The following is a 25994-nucleotide window of genomic DNA, read 5'->3' as shown; positions in this document are numbered from 1 at the left end:
CCGTGCTCTATACTGTACTACTACTACTACTACTACTACACAGCCTGTGCACCATGCTCTATACTGTACTACTACTACTACTACACAGCCTGTGCACCATGCTCTATACTGTACTACTACTACTACTACTACACAGCCTGTGCACCGTGCTCTATACTGTACTACTACTACTACACAGCCTGTGCACCATGCTCTATACTGTACTACTACTACACAGCCTGTGCACCATGCTCTATACTGTACTACTACTACTACACAGCCTGTGCACCATGCTCTATACTGTACTACTACTACACAGCCTGTGCACCATGCTCTATACTGTACTACTACACGGCCTGTGCACCATGCTCTATACTGTACTACTACACAGCCTGTGCACCATGCTCTATACTGTACTACTACTACACAGCCTGTGCACCATGCTCTATACTGTACTACTACTACTACACAGCCTGTGCACCATGCTCTATACTGTACTACTACACAGCCTGTGCACCATGCTCTATACTGTACTACTACTACTACACAGCCTGTGCACCATGCTCTATACTGTACTACTACTACTACACAGCCTGTGCACCATGCTCTATACTGTACTACTACTACTACTACACAGCCTGTGCACCATGCTCTATACTGTACTACTACTACTACACAGCCTGTGCACCATGCTCTATACTGTACTACTACTACTACACAGCCTGTGCACCATGCTCTATACTGTACTACTACTACTACACAGCCTGTGCACCATGCTCTATACTGTACTACTACTACACAGCCTGTGCACCATGCTCTATACTGTACTACTACTACACAGCCTGTGCACCGTGCTCTATACTGTACTACTACTACTACACAGCCTGTGCACCATGCTCTATACTGTACTACTACTACTACACAGCCTGTGCACCATGGTCTATACTGTACTACTACTACTACTACACAGCCTGTGCACCATGCTCTATACTGTACTACTACTACACAGCCTGTGCACCATGCTCTATACTGTACTACTACTACACAGCCTGTGCACCATGCTCTATACTGTACTACTACTACACAGCCTGTGCACCATGCTCTATACTGTACTACTACTACTACACAGCCTGTGCACCATGCTCTATACTGTACTACTACTACACAGCCTGTGCACCATGCTCTATACTGTACTACTACTACACAGCCTGTGCACCGTGCTCTATACTGTACTACTACTACTACACAGCCTGTGCACCATGCTCTATACTGTACTACTACTACTACACAGCCTGTGCACCATGGTCTATACTGTACTACTACTACTACTACTACTACACAGCCTGTGCACCATGGTCTATACTGTACTACTACTACTACACAGCCTGTGCACCATGCTCTATACTGTACTACTACTACTACACAGCCTGTGCACCATGGTCTATACTGTACTACTACTACTACTACACAGCCTGTGCACCATGGTCTATACTGTACTACTACTACTACACAGCCTGTGCACCATGCTCTATACTGTACTACTACTACACAGCCTGTGCACCATGCTCTATACTGTACTACTACTACTACTACACAGCCTGTGCACCATGCTCTATACTGTACTACTACTACTACTACACAGCCTGTGCACCATGCTCTATACTGTACTACTACTACTACACAGCCTGTGCACCATGCTCTATACTGTACTACTACTACACAGCCTGTGCACCATGCTCTACACTGCACTGCTACTACTACACAGCCTGTGCACCATGCTCTATACTGTACTACTACTACTACACAGCCTGTGCACCATGCTCTACACTGCACTGCTACTACTACACAGCCTGTGCACCATGCTCTATACTGTACTACTACTACACAGCCTGTGCACCATGCTCTATACTGTACTACTACACAGCCTGTGCACCATGCTCTATACTGTACTACTACACAGCCTGTGCACCATGCTCTATACTGTACTACTACACAGCCTGTGCACCATGCTCTATACTGTACTACTACACAGCCTGTGCACCATGCTCTATACTGTACTACTACACAGCCTGTGCACCATGCTCTATACTGTACTACTACTACACAGCCTGTGCACCATGCTCTATACTGTAGTACTACTACTACTACACAGCCTGTGCACCATGCTCTATACTGTACTACTACTACTACACAGCCTGTGCACCATGCTCTATACTGTACTGCTACTACTACACAGCCTGTGCACCATGCTCTATACTGTACTACTACTACACAGCCTGTGCACCATGCTCTATATTGTACTACTACTACACAGCCTGTGCACCATGCTCTATACTGTACTACTACTACACAGCCTGTGCACCATGCTCTATACTGTACTACTACTACTACACAGCCTGTGCACCATGCTCTATACTGTACTACTACTACACAGCCTGTGCACCATGCTCTATACTGTACTACTACTACTACACAGCCTGTGCACCATGCTCTATACTGTACTACTACTACACAGCCTGTGCACCATGCTCTATACTGTACTACTACTACTACACAGCCTGTGCACCATGCTCTATACTGTACTACTACTACACAGCCTGTGCACCATGCTCTATACTGTACTACTACTACTACACAGCCTGTGCACCATGCTCTATACTGTACTACTACTACTACACAGCCTGTGCACCATGCTCTATACTGTACTACTACTACTACTACTACACAGCCTGTGCACCATGCTCTATACTGTACTACTACTACTACTACACAGCCTGTGCACCATGCTCTATACTGTACTACTACTACTACACAGCCTGTGCACCGTGCTCTATACTGTACTACTACTACTACACAGCCTGTGCACCATGCTCTATACTGTACTACTACTACTACTACACAGCCTGTGCACCATGCTCTATATTGTACTACTACTACACAGCCTGTGCACCATGCTCTATACTGTACTACTACTACTACACAGCCTGTGCACCGTGCTCTATACTGTACTACTACTACTACTACTACACAGCCTGTGCACCATGCTCTATACTGTACTACTACTACTACTACACAGCCTGTGCACCATGCTCTATACTGTACTACTACTACTACACAGCCTGTGCATCGTGCTCTATACTGTACTACTACTACACAGCCTGTGCACCATGCTCTATACTGTACTGCTACTACTACACAGCCTGTGCACCATGCTCTATACTGTACTACTACTACACAGCCTGTGCACCATGCTCTATACTGTACTGCTACTACTACACAGCCTGTGCACCATGCTCTATACTGTACTGCTACTACTACACAGCCTGTGCACCGTGCTCTATACTGTACTACTACTACTACTACTACTACACAGCCTGTGCACCGTGCTCTATACTGTACTACTACTACTACTACTACTACACAGCCTGTGCACCATGCTCTATACTGTACTACTACTACTACTACACAGCCTGTGCACCATGCTCTATACTGTACTACTACTACTACTACACAGCCTGTGCACCGTGCTCTATACTGTACTACTACTACTACACAGCCTGTGCACCATGCTCTATACTGTACTACTACTACACAGCCTGTGCACCATGCTCTATACTGTACTACTACTACTACACAGCCTGTGCACCATGCTCTATACTGTACTACTACTACACAGCCTGTGCACCATGCTCTATACTGTACTACTACACGGCCTGTGCACCATGCTCTATACTGTACTACTACACAGCCTGTGCACCATGCTCTATACTGTACTACTACTACACAGCCTGTGCACCATGCTCTATACTGTACTACTACTACTACACAGCCTGTGCACCATGCTCTATACTGTACTACTACACAGCCTGTGCACCATGCTCTATACTGTACTACTACTACTACACAGCCTGTGCACCATGCTCTATACTGTACTACTACTACTACACAGCCTGTGCACCATGCTCTATACTGTACTACTACTACTACTACACAGCCTGTGCACCATGCTCTATACTGTACTACTACTACTACACAGCCTGTGCACCATGCTCTATACTGTACTACTACTACTACACAGCCTGTGCACCATGCTCTATACTGTACTACTACTACTACACAGCCTGTGCACCATGCTCTATACTGTACTACTACTACACAGCCTGTGCACCATGCTCTATACTGTACTACTACTACACAGCCTGTGCACCGTGCTCTATACTGTACTACTACTACTACACAGCCTGTGCACCATGCTCTATACTGTACTACTACTACTACACAGCCTGTGCACCATGGTCTATACTGTACTACTACTACTACTACACAGCCTGTGCACCATGCTCTATACTGTACTACTACTACACAGCCTGTGCACCATGCTCTATACTGTACTACTACTACACAGCCTGTGCACCATGCTCTATACTGTACTACTACTACACAGCCTGTGCACCATGCTCTATACTGTACTACTACTACTACACAGCCTGTGCACCATGCTCTATACTGTACTACTACTACACAGCCTGTGCACCATGCTCTATACTGTACTACTACTACACAGCCTGTGCACCGTGCTCTATACTGTACTACTACTACTACACAGCCTGTGCACCATGCTCTATACTGTACTACTACTACTACACAGCCTGTGCACCATGGTCTATACTGTACTACTACTACTACTACACAGCCTGTGCACCATGCTCTATACTGTACTACTACTACTACACAGCCTGTGCACCATGGTCTATACTGTACTACTACTACTACTACACAGCCTGTGCACCATGGTCTATACTGTACTACTACTACTACACAGCCTGTGCACCATGCTCTATACTGTACTACTACTACACAGCCTGTGCACCATGCTCTATACTGTACTACTACTACTACTACACAGCCTGTGCACCATGCTCTATACTGTACTACTACTACTACTACACAGCCTGTGCACCATGCTCTATACTGTACTACTACTACTACTACACAGCCTGTGCACCATGCTCTATACTGTACTACTACTACACAGCCTGTGCACCATGCTCTACACTGCACTGCTACTACTACACAGCCTGTGCACCATGCTCTATACTGTACTACTACTACTACACAGCCTGTGCACCATGCTCTACACTGCACTGCTACTACTACACAGCCTGTGCACCATGCTCTATACTGTACTACTACTACACAGCCTGTGCACCATGCTCTATACTGTACTACTACACAGCCTGTGCACCATGCTCTATACTGTACTACTACACAGCCTGTGCACCATGCTCTATACTGTACTACTACACAGCCTGTGCACCATGCTCTATACTGTACTACTACTACACAGCCTGTGCACCATGCTCTATACTGTACTACTACTACTACACAGCCTGTGCACCATGCTCTATACTGTACTACTACTACACAGCCTGTGCACCATGCTCTATACTGTACTACTACTACTACACAGCCTGTGCACCATGCTCTATACTGTACTACTACTACACAGCCTGTGCACCATGCTCTATACTGTACTACTACTACTACACAGCCTGTGCACCATGCTCTATACTGTACTACTACTACTACACAGCCTGTGCACCATGCTCTATACTGTACTACTACTACTACTACTACACAGCCTGTGCACCATGCTCTATACTGTACTACTACTACTACTACACAGCCTGTGCACCATGCTCTATACTGTACTACTACTACTACACAGCCTGTGCACCGTGCTCTATACTGTACTACTACTACTACACAGCCTGTGCACCATGCTCTATACTGTACTACTACTACTACTACACAGCCTGTGCACCATGCTCTATATTGTACTACTACTACACAGCCTGTGCACCATGCTCTATACTGTACTACTACTACTACACAGCCTGTGCACCGTGCTCTATACTGTACTACTACTACTACTACTACACAGCCTGTGCACCATGCTCTATACTGTACTACTACTACTACTACACAGCCTGTGCACCATGCTCTATACTGTACTACTACTACTACACAGCCTGTGCATCGTGCTCTATACTGTACTACTACTACACAGCCTGTGCACCATGCTCTATACTGTACTGCTACTACTACACAGCCTGTGCACCATGCTCTATACTGTACTACTACTACACAGCCTGTGCACCATGCTCTATACTGTACTGCTACTACTACACAGCCTGTGCACCATGCTCTATACTGTACTGCTACTACTACACAGCCTGTGCACCGTGCTCTATACTGTACTACTACTACTACTACTACTACACAGCCTGTGCACCGTGCTCTATACTGTACTACTACTACTACTACTACTACACAGCCTGTGCACCATGCTCTATACTGTACTACTACTACTACTACACAGCCTGTGCACCATGCTCTATACTGTACTACTACTACTACTACACAGCCTGTGCACCGTGCTCTATACTGTACTACTACTACTACACAGCCTGTGCACCATGCTCTATACTGTACTACTACTACACAGCCTGTGCACCATGCTCTATACTGTACTACTACTACTACACAGCCTGTGCACCATGCTCTATACTGTACTACTACTACACAGCCTGTGCACCATGCTCTATACTGTACTACTACACGGCCTGTGCACCATGCTCTATACTGTACTACTACACAGCCTGTGCACCATGCTCTATACTGTACTACTACTACACAGCCTGTGCACCATGCTCTATACTGTACTACTACTACTACACAGCCTGTGCACCATGCTCTATACTGTACTACTACACAGCCTGTGCACCATGCTCTATACTGTACTACTACTACTACACAGCCTGTGCACCATGCTCTATACTGTACTACTACTACTACACAGCCTGTGCACCATGCTCTATACTGTACTACTACTACTACTACACAGCCTGTGCACCATGCTCTATACTGTACTACTACTACTACACAGCCTGTGCACCATGCTCTATACTGTACTACTACTACTACACAGCCTGTGCACCATGCTCTATACTGTACTACTACTACTACACAGCCTGTGCACCATGCTCTATACTGTACTACTACTACACAGCCTGTGCACCATGCTCTATACTGTACTACTACTACACAGCCTGTGCACCGTGCTCTATACTGTACTACTACTACTACACAGCCTGTGCACCATGCTCTATACTGTACTACTACTACTACACAGCCTGTGCACCATGGTCTATACTGTACTACTACTACTACTACACAGCCTGTGCACCATGCTCTATACTGTACTACTACTACACAGCCTGTGCACCATGCTCTATACTGTACTACTACTACACAGCCTGTGCACCATGCTCTATACTGTACTACTACTACACAGCCTGTGCACCATGCTCTATACTGTACTACTACTACTACACAGCCTGTGCACCATGCTCTATACTGTACTACTACTACACAGCCTGTGCACCATGCTCTATACTGTACTACTACTACACAGCCTGTGCACCGTGCTCTATACTGTACTACTACTACTACACAGCCTGTGCACCATGCTCTATACTGTACTACTACTACTACACAGCCTGTGCACCATGGTCTATACTGTACTACTACTACTACTACACAGCCTGTGCACCATGCTCTATACTGTACTACTACTACTACACAGCCTGTGCACCATGGTCTATACTGTACTACTACTACTACTACACAGCCTGTGCACCATGGTCTATACTGTACTACTACTACTACACAGCCTGTGCACCATGCTCTATACTGTACTACTACTACACAGCCTGTGCACCATGCTCTATACTGTACTACTACTACTACTACACAGCCTGTGCACCATGCTCTATACTGTACTACTACTACTACTACACAGCCTGTGCACCATGCTCTATACTGTACTACTACTACTACTACACAGCCTGTGCACCATGCTCTATACTGTACTACTACTACACAGCCTGTGCACCATGCTCTACACTGCACTGCTACTACTACACAGCCTGTGCACCATGCTCTATACTGTACTACTACTACTACACAGCCTGTGCACCATGCTCTACACTGCACTGCTACTACTACACAGCCTGTGCACCATGCTCTATACTGTACTACTACTACACAGCCTGTGCACCATGCTCTATACTGTACTACTACACAGCCTGTGCACCATGCTCTATACTGTACTACTACACAGCCTGTGCACCATGCTCTATACTGTACTACTACACAGCCTGTGCACCATGCTCTATACTGTACTACTACACAGCCTGTGCACCATGCTCTATACTGTACTACTACACAGCCTGTGCACCATGCTCTATACTGTACTACTACTACACAGCCTGTGCACCATGCTCTATACTGTAGTACTACTACTACTACACAGCCTGTGCACCATGCTCTATACTGTACTACTACTACTACACAGCCTGTGCACCATGCTCTATACTGTACTGCTACTACTACACAGCCTGTGCACCATGCTCTATACTGTACTACTACTACACAGCCTGTGCACCATGCTCTATATTGTACTACTACTACACAGCCTGTGCACCATGCTCTATACTGTACTACTACTACACAGCCTGTGCACCATGCTCTATACTGTACTACTACTACTACACAGCCTGTGCACCATGCTCTATACTGTACTACTACTACACAGCCTGTGCACCATGCTCTATACTGTACTACTACTACTACACAGCCTGTGCACCATGCTCTATACTGTACTACTACTACACAGCCTGTGCACCATGCTCTATACTGTACTACTACTACTACACAGCCTGTGCACCATGCTCTATACTGTACTACTACTACACAGCCTGTGCACCATGCTCTATACTGTACTACTACTACTACACAGCCTGTGCACCATGCTCTATACTGTACTACTACTACTACACAGCCTGTGCACCATGCTCTATACTGTACTACTACTACTACTACTACACAGCCTGTGCACCATGCTCTATACTGTACTACTACTACTACTACACAGCCTGTGCACCATGCTCTATACTGTACTACTACTACTACACAGCCTGTGCACCGTGCTCTATACTGTACTACTACTACTACACAGCCTGTGCACCATGCTCTATACTGTACTACTACTACTACTACACAGCCTGTGCACCATGCTCTATATTGTACTACTACTACACAGCCTGTGCACCATGCTCTATACTGTACTACTACTACTACACAGCCTGTGCACCGTGCTCTATACTGTACTACTACTACTACTACTACACAGCCTGTGCACCATGCTCTATACTGTACTACTACTACTACTACACAGCCTGTGCACCATGCTCTATACTGTACTACTACTACTACACAGCCTGTGCATCGTGCTCTATACTGTACTACTACTACACAGCCTGTGCACCGTGCTCTATACTGTACTACTACTACTACTACTACTACACAGCCTGTGCACCATGCTCTATACTGTACTACTACTACTACTACACAGCCTGTGCACCATGCTCTATACTGTACTACTACTACTACTACACAGCCTGTGCACCGTGCTCTATACTGTACTACTACTACTACACAGCCTGTGCACCATGCTCTATACTGTACTACTACTACACAGCCTGTGCACCATGCTCTATACTGTACTACTACTACTACACAGCCTGTGCACCATGCTCTATACTGTACTACTACTACTACACAGCCTGTGCACCATGCTCTATACTGTACTACTACTACACAGCCTGTGCACCATGCTCTATACTGTACTACTACTACTACACAGCCTGTGCACCATGCTCTATACTGTACTACTACACAGCCTGTGCACCATGCTCTATACTGTACTACTACTACTACACAGCCTGTGCACCATGCTCTATACTGTACTACTACTACTACACAGCCTGTGCACCATGCTCTATACTGTACTACTACTACTACTACACAGCCTGTGCACCATGCTCTATATTGTACTACTACTACACAGCCTGTGCACCATGCTCTATACTGTACTACTACTACTACTACTACACAGCCTGTGCACCGTGCTCTATACTGTACTACTACTACTACTACACAGCCTGTGCACCATGCTCTATACTGTACTACTACTACTACTACACAGCCTGTGCACCGTGCTCTATACTGTACTACTACTACTACACAGCCTGTGCACCATGCTCTACACTGTACTACTACTACACAGCCTGTGCACCATGCTCTATACTGTACTACTACTACTACACAGCCTGTGCACCATGCTCTATACTGTACTACTACTACACAGCCTGTGCACCATGCTCTATACTGTACTACTACTACACAGCCTGTGCACCATGCTCTATACTGTACTACTACTACACAGCCTGTGCACCATGCTCTATACTGTACTACTACTACTACACAGCCTGTGCACCGTGCTCTATACTGTACTACTACTACTACTACTACACAGCCTGTGCACCATGCTCTATACTGTACTACTACTACTACTACACAGCCTGTGCACCATGCTCTATACTGTACTACTACTACTACACAGCCTGTGCATCGTGCTCTATACTGTACTACTACTACACAGCCTGTGCACCGTGCTCTATACTGTACTACTACTACTACTACTACTACACAGCCTGTGCACCATGCTCTATACTGTACTACTACTACTACTACACAGCCTGTGCACCATGCTCTATACTGTACTACTACTACTACTACACAGCCTGTGCACCGTGCTCTATACTGTACTACTACTACTACACAGCCTGTGCACCATGCTCTATACTGTACTACTACTACACAGCCTGTGCACCATGCTCTATACTGTACTACTACTACTACACAGCCTGTGCACCATGCTCTATACTGTACTACTACTACTACACAGCCTGTGCACCATGCTCTATACTGTACTACTACTACACAGCCTGTGCACCATGCTCTATACTGTACTACTACTACTACACAGCCTGTGCACCATGCTCTATACTGTACTACTACACAGCCTGTGCACCATGCTCTATACTGTACTACTACTACTACACAGCCTGTGCACCATGCTCTATACTGTACTACTACTACTACACAGCCTGTGCACCATGCTCTATACTGTACTACTACTACTACTACACAGCCTGTGCACCATGCTCTATACTGTACTACTACTACTACACAGCCTGTGCACCATGCTCTATACTGTACTACTACTACACAGCCTGTGCACCGTGCTCTATACTGTACTACTACTACACAGCCTGTGCACCATGCTCTATACTGTACTACTACTACTACTACTACACAGCCTGTGCACCATGCTCTATACTGTACTACTACTACACAGCCTGTGCACCATGCTCTATACTGTACTACTACTACTACACAGCCTGTGCACCATGCTCTATACTGTACTACTACTACTACACAGCCTGTGCACCATGCTCTATACTGTACTACTACTACACAGCCTGTGCACCATGCTCTATACTGTACTACTACTACACAGCCTGTGCACCGTGCTCTATACTGTACTACTACTACTACACAGCCTGTGCACCATGCTCTATACTGTACTACTACTACTACACAGCCTGTGCACCATGGTCTATACTGTACTACTACTACTACTACACAGCCTGTGCACCATGGTCTATACTGTACTACTACTACACAGCCTGTGCACCATGCTCTATACTGTACTACTACTACTACACAGCCTGTGCACCATGCTCTATACTGTACTACTACTACACAGCCTGTGCACCATGCTCTACACTGCACTGCTACTACTACACAGCCTGTGCACCATGCTCTATACTGTACTACTACTACACAGCCTGTGCACCATGCTCTACACTGCACTGCTACTACTACACAGCCTGTGCACCATGCTCTATACTGTACTACTACTACACAGCCTGTGCACCATGCTCTATACTGTACTACTACACAGCCTGTGCACCATGCTCTATACTGTACTACTACACAGCCTGTGCACCATGCTCTATACTGTACTACTACACAGCCTGTGCACCATGCTCTATACTGTACTACTACACAGCCTGTGCACCATGCTCTATACTGTACTACTACTACACAGCCTGTGCACCATGCTCTATACTGTAGTACTACTACTACTACACAGCCTGTGCACCATGCTCTATACTGTACTACTACTACTACACAGCCTGTGCACCATGCTCTATACTGTACTGCTACTACTACACAGCCTGTGCACCATGCTCTATACTGTACTACTACTACACAGCCTGTGCACCATGCTCTATATTGTACTACTACTACACAGCCTGTGCACCATGCTCTATACTGTACTACTACTACACAGCCTGTGCACCATGCTCTATACTGTACTACTACTACTACACAGCCTGTGCACCATGCTCTATACTGTACTACTACTACACAGCCTGTGCACCATGCTCTATACTGTACTACTACTACTACACAGCCTGTGCACCATGCTCTATACTGTACTACTACTACACAGCCTGTGCACCATGCTCTATACTGTACTACTACTACACAGCCTGTGCACCATGCTCTATACTGTACTACTACACAGCCTGTGCACCATGCTCTACACTGCACTGCTACTACTACACAGCCTGTGCACCATGCTCTATACTGTACTACTACTACTACACAGCCTGTGCACCATGCTCTATACTGTACTACTACTACACAGCCTGTGCACCATGCTCTATACTGTACTACTACTACTACACAGCCTGTGCACCATGCTCTATACTGTACTACTACTACACAGCCTGTGCACCATGCTCTATACTGTACTACTACTACTACACAGCCTGTGCACCGTGCTCTATACTGTACTACTACTACACAGCCTGTGCACCATGCTCTATACTGTACTGCTACTACTACAAAGCCTGTGCACCATGCTCTATACTGTACTACTACACAGCCTGTGCACCATGCTCTATACTGTACTACTACTACTACACAGCCTGTGCACCATGCTCTATACTGTACTACTACTACTACACAGCCTGTGCACCATGCTCTATACTGTACTACTACTACACAGCCTGTGCACCATGCTCTATACTGTACTACTACTACTACACAGCCTGTGCACCATGCTCTATACTGTACTACTACTACTACACAGCCTGTGCACCATGCTCTATACTGTACTACTACTACTACACAGCCTGTGCACCATGCTCTATACTGTACTACTACTACTACTACACAGCCTGTGCACCATGCTCTATACTGTACTACTACTACTACACAGCCTGTGCACCGTGCTCTATACTGTACTACTACTACTACACAGCCTGTGCACCATGCTCTATACTGTACTACTACTACTACTACACAGCCTGTGCACCATGCTCTATATTGTACTACTACTACACAGCCTGTGCACCATGCTCTATACTGTACTACTACTACTACACAGCCTGTGCACCATGCTCTATACTGTACTACTACACAGCCTGTGCACCATGCTCTATACTGTACTACTACTACTACACAGCCTGTGCACCATGCTCTATACTGTACTACTACACAGCCTGTGCACCATGCTCTATACTGTACTACTACTACACAGCCTGTGCACCATGCTCTATACTGTACTACTACTACACAGCCTGTGCACCATGCTCTATACTGTACTACTACACAGCCTGTGCACCATGCTCTATACTGTACTACTGCTACACAGCCTGTGCACCATGCTCTATACTGTACTACTACTACTACTACTACACAGCCTGTGCACCATGCTCTATACTGTACTACTACACAGCCTGTGCACCATCCTCTATACTGTACTACTACTACACAGCCTGTGCACCATGCTCTATACTGTACTACTACTACTACACAGCCTGTGCACCATGCTCTATACTGTACTACTACTACTACATAGCCTGTGCACCATGCTCTATACTGTACTACTACTACACAGCCTGTGCACCATGCTCTATACTGTACTACTACTACTACACAGCCTGTGCACCATGCTCTATACTGTACTACTACTACACAGCCTGTGCACCATGCTCTATACTGTACTACTACTACTACACAGCCTGTGCACCATGCTCTATACTGTACTACTACTACACAGCCTGTGCACCATGCTCTATACTGTACTACTACTACTACACAGCCTGTGCACCATGCTCTATACTGTACTACTACTACTACACAGCCTGTGCACCATGCTCTATACTGTACTACTACTACTACTACACAGCCTGTGCACCGTGCTCTATACTGTACTACTACTACACAGCCTGTGCACCATGCTCTATACTGTACTACTACTACACAGCCTGTGCACCATGCTCTATACTGTACTACTACTACACAGCCTGTGCACCATGCTCTATACTGTACTACTACTACTACACAGCCTGTGCACCATGCTCTATACTGTACTACTACTACTACACAGCCTGTGCACCATGCTCTATACTGTACTACTACTACACAGCCTGTGCACCATGCTCTATACTGTACTACTACACAGCCTGTGCACCATGCTCTATACTGTACTACTACACAGCCTGTGCACCATGCTCTATACTGTACTACTACTACTACACAGCCTGTGCACCATGCTCTATACTGTACTACTACTACTACACAGCCTGTGCACCATGCTCTATACTGTACTACTACTACACAGCCTGTGCACCATGCTCTATACTGTACTACTACTACTACACAGCCTGTGCACCATGCTCTATACTGTACTACTACACAGCCTGTGCACCATGCTCTATACTGTACTACTACTACTACACAGCCTGTGCACCATGCTCTATACTGTACTACCAATACTACACAGCCTGTGCACCATGCTCTATACTGTACTACTACTACTACTACACAGCCTGTGCACCATGCTCTATACTGTACTACTACACAGCCTGTGCACCATGCTCTATACTGTACTACTACTACTACTACACAGCCTGTGCACCATGCTCTATACTGTACTACTACTACTACTACACAGCCTGTGCACCATGCTCTATACTGTACTACTACTACACAGCCTGTGCACCATGCTCTATACTGTACTACTACTACACAGCCTGTGCACCATGCTCTATACTGTACTACTACTACTACACAGCCTGTGCACCATGCTCTACACTGTACTACTACTACTACACAGCCTGTGCACCATGCTCTACACTGTACTACTACTACTACACAGCCTGTGCACCATGCTCTATACTGTACTACTACTACACAGCCTGTGCACCATGCTCTATACTGTACTACTACTACACAGCCTGTGCACCATGCTCTATACTGTACTACTACTACACAGCCTGTGCACCATGCTCTATACTGTACTACTACTACTACACAGCCTGTGCACCATGCTCTATACTGTACTACTACTACACAGCCTGTGCACCATGCTCTATACTGTACTACTACTACTACACAGCCTGTGCACCATGCTCTATACTGTACTACTACTACTACACAGCCTGTGCACCATGCTCTATACTGTACTACTACTACACAGCCTGTGCACCATGCTCTATACTGTACTACTACTACACAGCCTGTGCACCATGCTCTATACTGTACTACTACACAGCCTGTGCACCATGCTCTATACTGTACTACTACTACACAGCCTGTGCACCATGCTCTATACTGTACAACTACTACACAGCCTGTGCACCATGCTCTATACTGTACTACTACTACTACACAGCCTGTGCACCATGCTCTATACTGTACTACTACTACACAGCCTGTGCACCGTGCTCTATACTGTACTACTACTACACAGCCTGTGCACCATGCTCTATACTGTACTACTACTACTACACAGCCTGTGCACCATGCTCTATACTGTACTACTACTACTACACAGCCTGTGCACCATGCTCTATACTGTACTACTACACAGCCTGTGCACCATGCTCTATACTGTACTACTACACGGCCTGTGCACCATGCTCTATACTGTACTACTACTACACAGCCTGTGCACCATGCTCTATACTGCACTGCTACTACTACACAGCCTGTGCACCATGGTCTATACTGTACTACTACTACTACACAGCCTGTGCACCGTGCTCTATACTGTACTACTACTACTACACAGCCTGTGCACCATGCTCTATACTGTACTACTACTACTACACAGCCTGTGCACCATGCTCTATACTGTACTGCTACTACACAGCCTGTGCACCATGCTCTATACTGTACTACTACTACACAGCCTGTGCACCATGATCTATACTGTACTACTACACAGCCTGTGCACCATGCTCTATACTGTACTACTACTACTACACAGCCTGTGCACCATGCTCTATACTGTACTACTACTACACAGCCTGTGCACCATGCTCTATACTGTACTACTACTACTACACAGCCTGTGCACCATGCTCTATACTGTACTACTACACAGCCTGTGCACCATGCTCTATACTGTACTACTACTACACAGCCTGTGCACCATGCTCTATACTGCACTGCTACTACTACACAGCCTGTGCACCATGCTCTATACTGTACTACTACTACACAGCCTGTGCACCATGCTCTATACTGTACTACTACTACACAGCCTGTGCACCATGCTCTATACTGTACTACTACTACTACACAGCCTGTGCACCATGCTCTATACTGTACTACTACTACTACACAGCCTGTGCACCATGCTCTATACTGTACTACTACGCAGCCTGTGCACCATGCTCTATACTGTACTACTACTACTACACAGCCTGTGCACCATGCTCTATACTGTACTACTACTACTACACAGCCTGTGCACCATGCTCTATACTGTACTACTACACAGCCTGTGCACCATGCTCTATACTGTACTACTACTACTACACAGCCTGTGCACCATGCTCTATACTGTACTACTACTACTACACAGCCTGTGCACCATGCTCTATACTGTACTACTACTACTACACAGCCTGTGCACCATGCTCTATACTGTACTACTACTACTACACAGCCTGTGCACCATGGTCTATACTGTACTACTACTACACAGCCTGTGCACCATGCTCTATACTGTACTACTACACGGCCTGTGCACCATGCTCTATACTGTACTACTACGACTACACAGCCTGTGCACCATGCTCTATACTGTACTACTACTACACAGCCTGTGCACCATGCTCTATACTGTACTACTACACAGCCTGTGCACCATGCTCTATACTGTACTGCTACTACACAGCCTGTGCACCATGCTCTATACTGTACTACTACACAGCCTGTGCACCATGCTCTATACTGTACTACTACACAGCCTGTGCACCATGCTCTATACTGTACTACTACTACTACACAGCCTGTGCACCATGCTCTACACTGTACTACTACTACACAGCCTGTGCACCATGCTCTATACTGTACTACTACTACTACTACACAGCCTGTGCACCATGCTCTACACTGCACTGCTACTACTACACAGCCTGTGCACCATGCTCTATACTGTACTACTACTACACAGCCTGTGCACCATGCTCTATACTGTACTACTACTACACAGCCTGTGCACCATGCTCTATACTGTACTACTACTACACAGCCTGTGCACCATGCTCTATACTGTACTACTACTACTACACAGCCTGTGCACCATGCTCTACACTGTACTACTACTACACAGCCTGTGCACCATGCTCTATACTGTACTACTACTACTACTACACAGCCTGTGCACCATGCTCTACACTGTACTACTACTACACAGCCTGTGCACCATGCTCTACACTGTACTACTACTACACAGCCTGTGCACCATGCTCTATACTGTACTACTACTACACAGCCTGTGCACCATGCTCTATACTGTACTACTACACAGCCTGTGCACCATGCTCTATACTGTACTACTACTACACAGCCTGTGCACCATGCTCTATACTGTACTACTACTACTACACAGCCTGTGCACCATGCTCTATACTGTACTACTACTACTACTACTACACAGCCTGTGCACCATGCTCTATACTGTACTGCTACTACACAGCCTGTGCACCATGCTCTATACTGTACTACTACTACTACACAGCCTGTGCACCATGCTCTATACTGTACTACTACTACACAGCCTGTGCACCATGCTCTACACTGCACTGCTACTACACAGCCTGTGCACCATGCTCTATACTGTACTACTACACAGCCTGTGCACCATGCTCTATACTGTACTACTACACAGCCTGTGCACCATGCTCTATACTGTACTACTACTACTACACAGCCTGTGCACCATGCTCTACACTGTACTACTACTACACAGCCTGTGCACCATGCTCTATACTGTACTACTACTACTACTACACAGCCTGTGCACCATGCTCTACACTGCACTGCTACTACTACACAGCCTGTGCACCATGCTCTATACTGTACTACTACTACACAGCCTGTGCACCATGCTCTATACTGTACTACTACTACACAGCCTGTGCACCATGCTCTATACTGTACTACTACTACACAGCCTGTGCACCATGCTCTATACTGTACTACTACTACTACACAGCCTGTGCACCATGCTCTACACTGTACTACTACTACACAGCCTGTGCACCATGCTCTATACTGTACTACTACTACTACTACACAGCCTGTGCACCATGCTCTACACTGTACTACTACTACACAGCCTGTGCACCATGCTCTACACTGTACTACTACTACACAGCCTGTGCACCATGCTCTATACTGTACTACTACTACACAGCCTGTGCACCATGCTCTATACTGTACTACTACACAGCCTGTGCACCATGCTCTATACTGTACTACTACTACACAGCCTGTGCACCATGCTCTATACTGTACTACTACTACTACACAGCCTGTGCACCATGCTCTATACTGTACTACTACTACTACACAGCCTGTGCACCATGCTCTATACTGTACTACTACTACTACTACACAGCCTGTGCACCGTGCTCTATACTGTACTACTACTACACAGCCTGTGCACCATGCTCTATACTGTACTGCTACTACACAGCCTGTGCACCATGCTCTATACTGTACTACTACTACTACACAGCCTGTGCACCATGCTCTATACTGTACTACTACTACTACACAGCCTGTGCACCATGCTCTATACTGTACTACTACTACTACTACACAGCCTGTGCACCGTGCTCTATACTGTACTACTACTACACAGCCTGTGCACCATGCTCTATACTGTACTGCTACTACACAGCCTGTGCACCGTGCTCTATACTGTACTACTACACAGCCTGTGCACCATGCTCTATACTGTACTACTACTACACAGCCTGTGCACCATGCTCTATACTGTACTACTACACAGCCTGTGCACCATGCTCTATACTGTACTAGGTGACTTACCTGATTTACGTGCATGGACGGGATGGTGGCAGCAGAGACGGAGGAATGGCTCGGAGAATTGGGCAGAGACTTGCATGGACCAATGGAAAGCTGCTGCTTCTTGCGGATCGCCACCACCTTCTGGGCCACTGAACAGCCAATGACATGGAAGGGGAGGAGAAATATGTTAATGAGACTGCACACCAGGGATGGGGGGTCTGATGACCCACGACTCCTCCGCTCACCGTCCTGGAAGACGCGCTCCACGTTCAGCCCATACGTGGCACACGTCTCGTAGTAGGTGCAGCGCTTCAGGTCATTGGAGAGTTTCCGTGCCCGGGAGTCATCGATGACACGGGGATTGGTGGCACTGATGGCATCTAGAAGGAGAGGATGAAGAAGAGGATGAGAGTGATCCACCATCCCCCACAGAATCAACATCCCATCAGACGTACGACCAGCGGCCCGGGGCAGGGGAATCCTACCACAAGACCACAGGTGGAGCCCCTGCGAGGAGGAGGACCAATCACAGGCGGAGCCCCTGCGAGGAGGAGGACTAATCAGCAGGCGGAGCCCCTGCGAGGAGGAGGACTAATCAGCAGGTGAAGCCCCTGTGAGGAGGACTAATCAGCAGGCGGAGCCCCTGCGAGGAGGAGGACTAATCAGCAGGCGGAGCCCCTGCGAGGAGGAGGACCAATCAGCAGGCGGAGCCCCTGCGAGGAGGAGGACCAATCAGCAGGCGGAGCCCCTGCGAGGAGGAGGACTAATCAGCAGGCGGAGCCCCTGCGAGGAGGAGGACTAATCAGCAGGCGGAGCCCCTGTGAGGAGGACTAATCAGCAGGTGAAGCCCCTGTGAGGAGGACTAATCAGCAGGCGGAGCCCCTGCGAGGAGGAGGACTAATCAGCAGGCGGAGCCCCTGCGAGGAGGAGGACTAATCAGCAGGCGGAGCCCCTGTGAGGAGGAGGACTAATCAGCAGGCGGAGCCCCTGCGAGGAGGAGGACTAATCAGCAGGCGGAGCCCCTGCGAGGAGGAGGACTAATCAGCAGGCGGAGCCCCTGCGAGGAGGAGGACTAATCAGCAGGTGAAGCCCCTGTGAGGAGGACTAATCAGCAGGCGGAGCCCCTGCGAGGAGGAGGACTAATCAGCAGGCGGAGCCCCTGCGAGGAGGAGGACCAATCAGCAGGCGGAGCCCCTGCGAGGAGGAGGACTAATCAGCAGGCGGAGCCCCTGCGAGGAGGAGGACTAATCAGCAGGCGGAGCCCCTGCGAGGAGGAGGACTAATCAGCAGGTGAAGCCCCTGTGAGGAGGAGGACTAATCGGCAGGCGAAGCCCCTGTGAGGAGGACTAATCAGCAGGCGGAGCCCCTGTGAGGAGGACTAATCAGCAGGCGGAGCCCCTGTGAGGAGGAGGACCAATCACAGGTGGAGCCCCTGCGAGGAGGAGGACTAATCAGCAGGCGGAGCCCCTGCGAGGAGGAGGACTAATCAGCAGGCGGAGCCCCTGCGAGGAGGAGGACTAATCAGCAGGCGGAGCCCCTGCGAGGAGGAGGACTAATCAGCAGGCGGAGCCCCTGCGAGGAGGAGGACTAATCAGCAGGCGGAGCCCCTGCGAGGAGGAGGACTAATCAGCAGGCGGAGCCCCTGCGAGGAGGAGGACTAATCAGCAGGCGGAGCCCCTGCGAGGAGGAGGACTAATCAGCAGGTGAAGCCCCTGTGAGGAGGACTAATCAGCAGGCGGAGCCCCTGTGAGGAGGACTAATCAGCAGGCGGAGCCCCTGCGAGGAGGAGGACTAATCAGCAGGCGGAGCCCCTGTGAGGAGGAGGACTAATCAGCAGGTGAAGCCCCTGTGAGGAGGACTAATCAGCAGGCGGAGCCCCTGCGAGGAGGACTAATCACAGGAGGAGCCCCTGCGAGGAGGAGGACTAATCAGCAGGCGAAGCCCCTGTGAGGAGGACTAATCAGCAGGCGGAGCCCCTGTGAGGAGGACTAATCAGCAGGCGGAGCCCCTGTGAGGAGGACTAATCAGCAGGCGGAGCCCCTGCGAGTAGGAGGACTAATCACAGGTGAAGCCCCTGCGAGTAGGAGGACTAATCACAGGTGGAGCCCCTGCGAGGAGGAGGACTAATCAGCAGGCGGAGCCCCTGCGAGGAGGAGGACTAATCAGCAGGCGGAGCCCCTGCGAGTAGGAGGACTAATCAGCAGGTGGAGCCCCTGTGAGGAGGAGGACTAATCAGCAGGCGGAGCCCCTGTGAGGAGGAGGACTAATCACAGGTGGAGCCCCTGCGAGGAGGAGGACTAATCAGCAGGCGGAGCCCCTGCGAGGAGGAGGACTAATCAGCAGGCGGAGCCCCTGTGAGGAGGAGGACTAATCAGCAGGTGGAGCCCCTGTGAGGAGGAGGACTAATCAGCAGGCGGAGCCCCTGTGAGGAGGAGGACTAATCAGCAGGCGGAGCCCCTGTGAGGAGGAGGACTAATCAGCAGGCGGAGCCCCTGTGAGGAGGACTAATAAGCAGGTGGAGCTCCTGTGAGGAGGACTAATCAGCAGGCGGAGCCCCTGTGAGGAGGAGGACTAATCAGCAGGCGGAGCCCCTGTGAGGAGGAGGACTAATCAGCAGGCGGAGCCCCTGTGAGGAGGAGGACTAATCAGCAGGTGGAGCCCCTGTGAGGAGGACTAATCAGCAGGCGGAGCCCCTGTGAGGAGGACTAATAAGCAGGTGGAGCTCCTGTGAGGAGGACTAATCAGCAGGCGGAGCCCCTGTGAGGAGGAGGACTAATCAGCAGGCGGAGCCCCTGTGAGGAGGAGGACTAATCAGCAGGCGGAGCCCCTGTGAGGAGGAGGACTAATCAGCAGGCGGAGCCCCTGTGAGGAGGACTAATCAGCAGGCGGAGCCCCTGTGAGGAGGAGGACTAATCAGCAGGCAGAGCCCCTGTGAGGAGGAGGACTAATCAGCAGGCGGAGCCCCTGTGAGGAGGAGGACTAATCAGCAGGCAGAGCCCCTGTGAGGAGGAGGACTAATCAGCAGGCGGAGCCCCTGTGAGGAGGACTAATCAGCAGGCGGAGCCCCTGCGAGGAGGAGGACTAATCAGCAGGCGGAGCCCCTGTGAGGAGGAGGACTAATCAGCAGGCGGAGCCCCTGTGAGGAGGAGGACTAATCAGCAGGCAGAGCCCCTGTGAGGAGGAGGACTAATCAGCAGGCGGAGCCCCTGTGAGGAGGACTAATCAGCAGGCGGAGCCCCTGCGAGGAGGAGGACTAATCAGCAGGCGGAGCCCCTGTGAGGAGGACTAATCAGCAGGCGGAGCCCCTGCGAGGAGGAGGACTAATGGCACTTCAAGCTGGATTTCCATCAGATTCGGTGAGAGAAGCGATCGTTTTGCTTCCGTTCCGAAATCTTTAGCTAAGTGACAGAAGTGGTTAATATACAGAGGTCACGCGAGGTCAAGATCCATAAACCTCATAATCACAAGGAGATACAATGTATAAATACCCTGCACTAGGGAAAGGTCATAGCAGGGGGAACCAGGGGCAGGGGGCATCCTGGGCCCCGCGCCGCACACCCGCATCCTGGGCCCCGCACCACACACCCGCATCCTGGGCCCCGCACCACACACCCGCATCCTGGGCCCCGCACCACACACCCGCATCCTGGGCTCCGCACCACACACCCGCATCCTGGGCTCCGCACCACACACCCGCATCCTGGGCTCCGCACCACACACCCGCATCCTGGGCTCCGCACCACACACCCGCATCCTGGGCTCCGCACCACACACCCGCATCCTGGGCTCCACATCACACACCCGCATCCTGGGCTCCGCACCACACACCCGCATCCTGGGCTCCGCACCACACACCCGCATCCTGGGCTCCGCACCACACACCCGCATCCTGGGCTCCGCACCACACACCCGCATCCTGGGCTCCGCACCACACACCCGCATCCTAGGCTCCACATCACACACCCGCATCCTGGGCTCCGCACCGCACACCCGCATCCTGGGCTCCGCACCGCACACCCGCATCCTGGGCTCCGCACCACACACCCGCATCCTGGGCTCCGCACCACACACCCGCATCCTGGGCTCCGCACCACACACCCGCATCCTGGGCTCCGCACCACACACCCGCATCCTGGGCTCCGCACCACACACCCGCATCCTGGGCTCCGCACCGCACACCCGCATCCTGGGCTCCGCACCGCACACCCGCATCCTGGGCTCCGCACCGCACACCCGCATCCTGGGCTCCGCACCGCACACCCGCATCCTGGGCTCCGCACCGCACACCCGCATCCTGGGCTCCGCACCGCACACCCGCATCCTGGGCTCCGCACCACACACCCGCATCCTGGGCTCCGCACCACACACCCGCATCCTGGGCTCCGCACCACACACCCGCATCCTGGGCTCCGCACCACACACCCGCATCCTGGGCTCCGCACCACACACCCGCATCCTGGGCTCCGCACCGCACACCCGCATCCTGGGCTCCGCACCGCACACCCGCATCCTGGGCTCCGCACCGCACACCCGCATCCTGGGCTCCGCACCGCACACCCGCATCCTGGGCTCCGCACCACACACCCGCATCCTGGGCTCCGCACCACACACCCGCATCCCTGGGCTCCGCACCACACACCCGCATCCTGGGCTCCGCACCACACACCCGCATCCTGGGCTCCGCACCACACACCCGCATCCTGGGCTCCGCACCACACACCCGCATCCTGGGCTCCGCACCACACACCCGCATCCTGGGCTCCGCACCACACACCCGCATCCTGGGCTCCGCACCACACACCCGCATCCTGGGCTCCGCACCACACACCCGCATCCTGGGCTCCGCACCACACACCCGCATCCTGGGCTCCGCACCACACACCCGCATCCTGGGCTCCGCACCACACACCCGCATCCTGGGCTCCGCACCACACACCCGCATCCTGGGCTCCGCACCACACACCCGCATCCTGGGCTCCGCACCACACACCCGCATCTGGGCTCCGCACCACACACCCGCATCCTGGGCTCCGCACCACACACCCGCATCCTGGGCTCCGCCACACACACCCGCATCCTGGGCTCCGCACCACACACCCGCATCCTGGGCTCCGCACCACACCCCCGCATCCTGGGCTCCGCACCACACCCCCGCATCCTGGGCTCCGCACCACACACCCGCATCCTGGGCTCCGCACCACACACCCGCATCCTGGGCTCCGCACCACACACCCGCATCCTGGGCTCCGCACCACACACCCGCATCCTGGGCTCCGCACCACACACCCGCATCCTGGGCTCCGCACCACACACCCGCATCCTGGGCTCCGCACCACACACCCGCATCCTGGGCTCCACATCACACACCCGCATCCTGGGCTCCACACCGCACACCCGCATCCTGGGCTCCGCACCACACACCCGCATCCTGGGCTCCGCACCACACACCCGCATCCTGGGCTCCGCACCACACACCCGCATCCTGGGCTCCGCACCACACACCCGCATCCTGGGCTCCGCACCACACACCCGCATCCTGGGCTCCGCACCACACACCCGCATCCTGGGCTCCGCACCACACACCCGCATCCTGGGCTCCGCACCACACACCCGCATCTGGGCTCCGCACCACACACCCGCATCCTGGGCTCCACATCACACACCCGCATCCTGGGCTCCACACCGCACACCCGCATCCTGGGCTCCGCACACACACCCGCATCCTGGGCTCCGCACCACACACCCGCATCCTGGGCTCCGCACCACACACCCGCATCCTGGGCTCCGCACCGCACACCCGCATCCTGGGCTCCGCACCGCACACCCGCATCCTGGGCTCCGCACCACACACCCGCAATATCTTTTGTGGATAAGATGTAGGAATATGAAATGAGACCTTTAGTGGAGTCCCCCCCCACCACCACCACCAGTAACGTACACTCTGGGGTCACCTATCACTGCAGGAGGGGAGATGGGGGTCACCTATCACTGCAGGAGGGGAGATGGGGGTCACCTATCACTGCAGGAGGGGAGATGGGAGTCACCTATCACTGCAGGAGGGAGATGGGGGTCACCTATCACTGCAGGAGGGGAGATGGGGGTCACCTATCACTGCAGGAGGGGAGATGGGGGTCACCTATCACTGCAGGAGGGGAGATGGGGGTCACCTATCACTGCAGGAGGGGAGATGGGGGTCACCTATCACTGCAGGAGGGGAGATGGGGTCACCTATCACTGCAGGAGGGAGATGGGAGTCACCTATCACTGCAGGAGGGAGATGGGAGTCACCTATCACTGAAGGAGGGGAGATGGGGGTCACCTATCACTGCAGGAGGGGAGATGGGGGTCACCTATCACTGCAGGAGGGGAGATGGGGGTCACCTATCACTGCAGGAGGGAGATGGGGGGGGGTCACCTGTCACTGCAGGAGGGAGATGGGAGTCACCTATCACTGCAGGAGGGGAGATGGGAGTCACCTATCACTGCAGGAGGGGAGATGGGAGTCACCTATCACTGCAGGAGGGGAGATGGGAGTCACCTATCACTGCAGGAGGGAGATGGGAGTCACCTATCACTGCAGGAGGGGAGATGGGGGTCACCTATCACTGCAGGAGGGAGATGGGAGTCACCTATCACTG

The 25994-nt window shown here is 50.7% G+C and overlaps 1 protein-coding gene across 1 annotated transcript in view; it reads right to left on the bottom strand.

Moving 5' to 3' along the window:
* LOC140109580 (arf-GAP with GTPase, ANK repeat and PH domain-containing protein 3-like) overlaps positions 1-19732 on the bottom strand; it is a 78735-nt gene extending 59003 nt beyond the window's left edge. The window contains exons 1-2 of the mRNA XM_072132087.1: positions 19602-19732; positions 19378-19505 (exon numbers count right to left, since the gene is read on the bottom strand). Coding sequence (XP_071988188.1) covers positions 19378-19392 — 15 coding nt within the window. The 5' untranslated portion in view covers positions 19393-19505; positions 19602-19732. The remainder of the gene's footprint in view (positions 1-19377; positions 19506-19601) is intronic.
* Between the last annotated feature and the right edge of the window lie 6262 nt (positions 19733-25994).

The sequence above is a fragment of the Engystomops pustulosus genome, unplaced genomic scaffold, assembly GCF_040894005.1.
Source record: "Engystomops pustulosus unplaced genomic scaffold, aEngPut4.maternal MAT_SCAFFOLD_221, whole genome shotgun sequence".
NCBI lineage: Eukaryota > Metazoa > Chordata > Amphibia > Anura > Leptodactylidae > Engystomops > Engystomops pustulosus.
Note: the sequence above shows the minus strand (reverse complement) of the source record. Positions and strands in the feature narration are given on the sequence as shown.